The sequence below is a fragment of the Aptenodytes forsteri genome, unplaced genomic scaffold (assembly GCF_000699145.1).
Source record: "Aptenodytes forsteri isolate BGI_AS27 unplaced genomic scaffold, ASM69914v1 Scaffold422, whole genome shotgun sequence".
Classification (NCBI taxonomy): Eukaryota; Metazoa; Chordata; class Aves; order Sphenisciformes; family Spheniscidae; genus Aptenodytes; species Aptenodytes forsteri.
The window spans coordinates 414568-415980 of record NW_008795687.1 but is presented as its reverse complement, the minus strand read 5'-3'; the positions used below and the strand labels follow the sequence as shown (position 1 = coordinate 415980).

Below are 1413 nucleotides of genomic sequence, written 5' to 3'. Positions count from 1 at the left end.
GGCGCGGGTGTAGGCAGCTCCCAGCGGCAGTGGGGTGGCTGTGGGGTGCTGTAGCATCCCTCTCGGCTCCTGGCCCCCGGAGATCTCACCGGCCCTTCTGCACTGGTTATACAGAGAGAGACAACACGTGTTCAAGGCAGGGAGCCGAGACAAGACCCCTGGGCGCTGCCAGGGTCTGAGGCCCCCGCGTATCCCGTAGCATTAGGCCGCTTGGCATCAAGCGCCGGCAGCCGGAGCGCTGGCCCCACGGCACCCCAAGCCCCTCTCAGTGCCAGGCCGTTTCCGATCAGAGGCGTTTCGGCTGCCAGCCTGGCCGCCCACATAATCACATGTGCCCACTGACTCCGCATGTCTTTAACATGCAACAGCCACAGGGAAAGCTGTCTGGGCTCCAGCCCTGGCCCCCGAGACCCCCGGTCCTGCCAGGTCCTGTCCCTACCCCGGCACACACCGGTTCCAAAACCAACCTGCTTCCGGGACAGAGCCGAGTGTCAGCCCTGGCCCCGCTCCCCACGGCCGGGTGGCACTGCCTGGCACTGCCTGGCAAGGGGACACAAGCCGGTGTCCGATGGAGGGGTGCACGTACCTCGGCACAGCCCCAGCGCACGCTCTGCCCTGTGCCCTGGCACCAAGCAGCGACTCGGCTGGTGCCGCTGCTCGGAGGAAGGCCAGGGCACAGGGACGGTCAGTGCCTGCAGTGGCTCTGAGCATCCTTCCAGGAGGTTTTACTCCCCACACACTTAATGCGTTAAGCAGAGAAGGGAAATGTTGGAATATCAGCCTGTTCTGCACTATCCCCACTGTGCCCAGCTCTCCTGGGGTTTGCAAAGCTGGTCCCCATGCCAGCCAGCGTCCCCCTGTCCCCTGCCAGCCCCGAGGGCAGGGCTGGCATCGGGAAGGCAATGCCATGGGGCTGGGCATTGCCTTCTCCACGCACCTACCCTGAGCCAGCCCCGTGCCGTGCACCGGGAGGGGAATGCAGCCGGTCTCCAACGGGGCCTGAGGGACCGGGTCAGGAGGATGCTGGTTCCCGGCTCCTTCCAGCCCTGGGCATAGATCAGCCCCATTTCACACCTCCTGCCCGTTCCACACAAGCAGCGCCGGCGGCTCTGGCGCTGGCAGGGGAGGCAGGGGCCGGCAGCCCTGTGTCCCCAAGCCGCCCTGTGGTACCTGAGCGGGATGAGCCGGCCGCGTGCACCATACCTTGCTTCTTCCATCGGTTCTGCGTGAGCATCTCCATGGAGCTGATGAATAACAGCAACATGAATATTATCCACAGCATCTGGGCAGGAGTAATTTCGGGCAGGGAAGAAATCAAATCATCCAAGCGGCTGGTGGGCTCGTCTCCTGCCAGAGCCAGCCGAGGGGCGGCGGGGGGGGGGGGGGGGGGCGCGGGGCCCTCCCACTCCCCCC

At 65.6% G+C, this 1413-nt stretch overlaps 1 protein-coding gene across 1 annotated transcript in view; it reads right to left on the bottom strand.

Annotated features, from left to right (window-relative positions):
• Positions 1-1325, bottom strand: part of RSPO4 (R-spondin 4) — a 6640-nt gene extending 5315 nt beyond the window's left edge. The window contains exon 1 of the mRNA XM_009282767.1: positions 1204-1325. Within this exon, the coding sequence (XP_009281042.1) occupies positions 1204-1282 (79 nt within the window). The 5' untranslated portion in view covers positions 1283-1325. The remainder of the gene's footprint in view (positions 1-1203) is intronic.
• Positions 1326-1413: the final 88 nt, after the last annotated feature.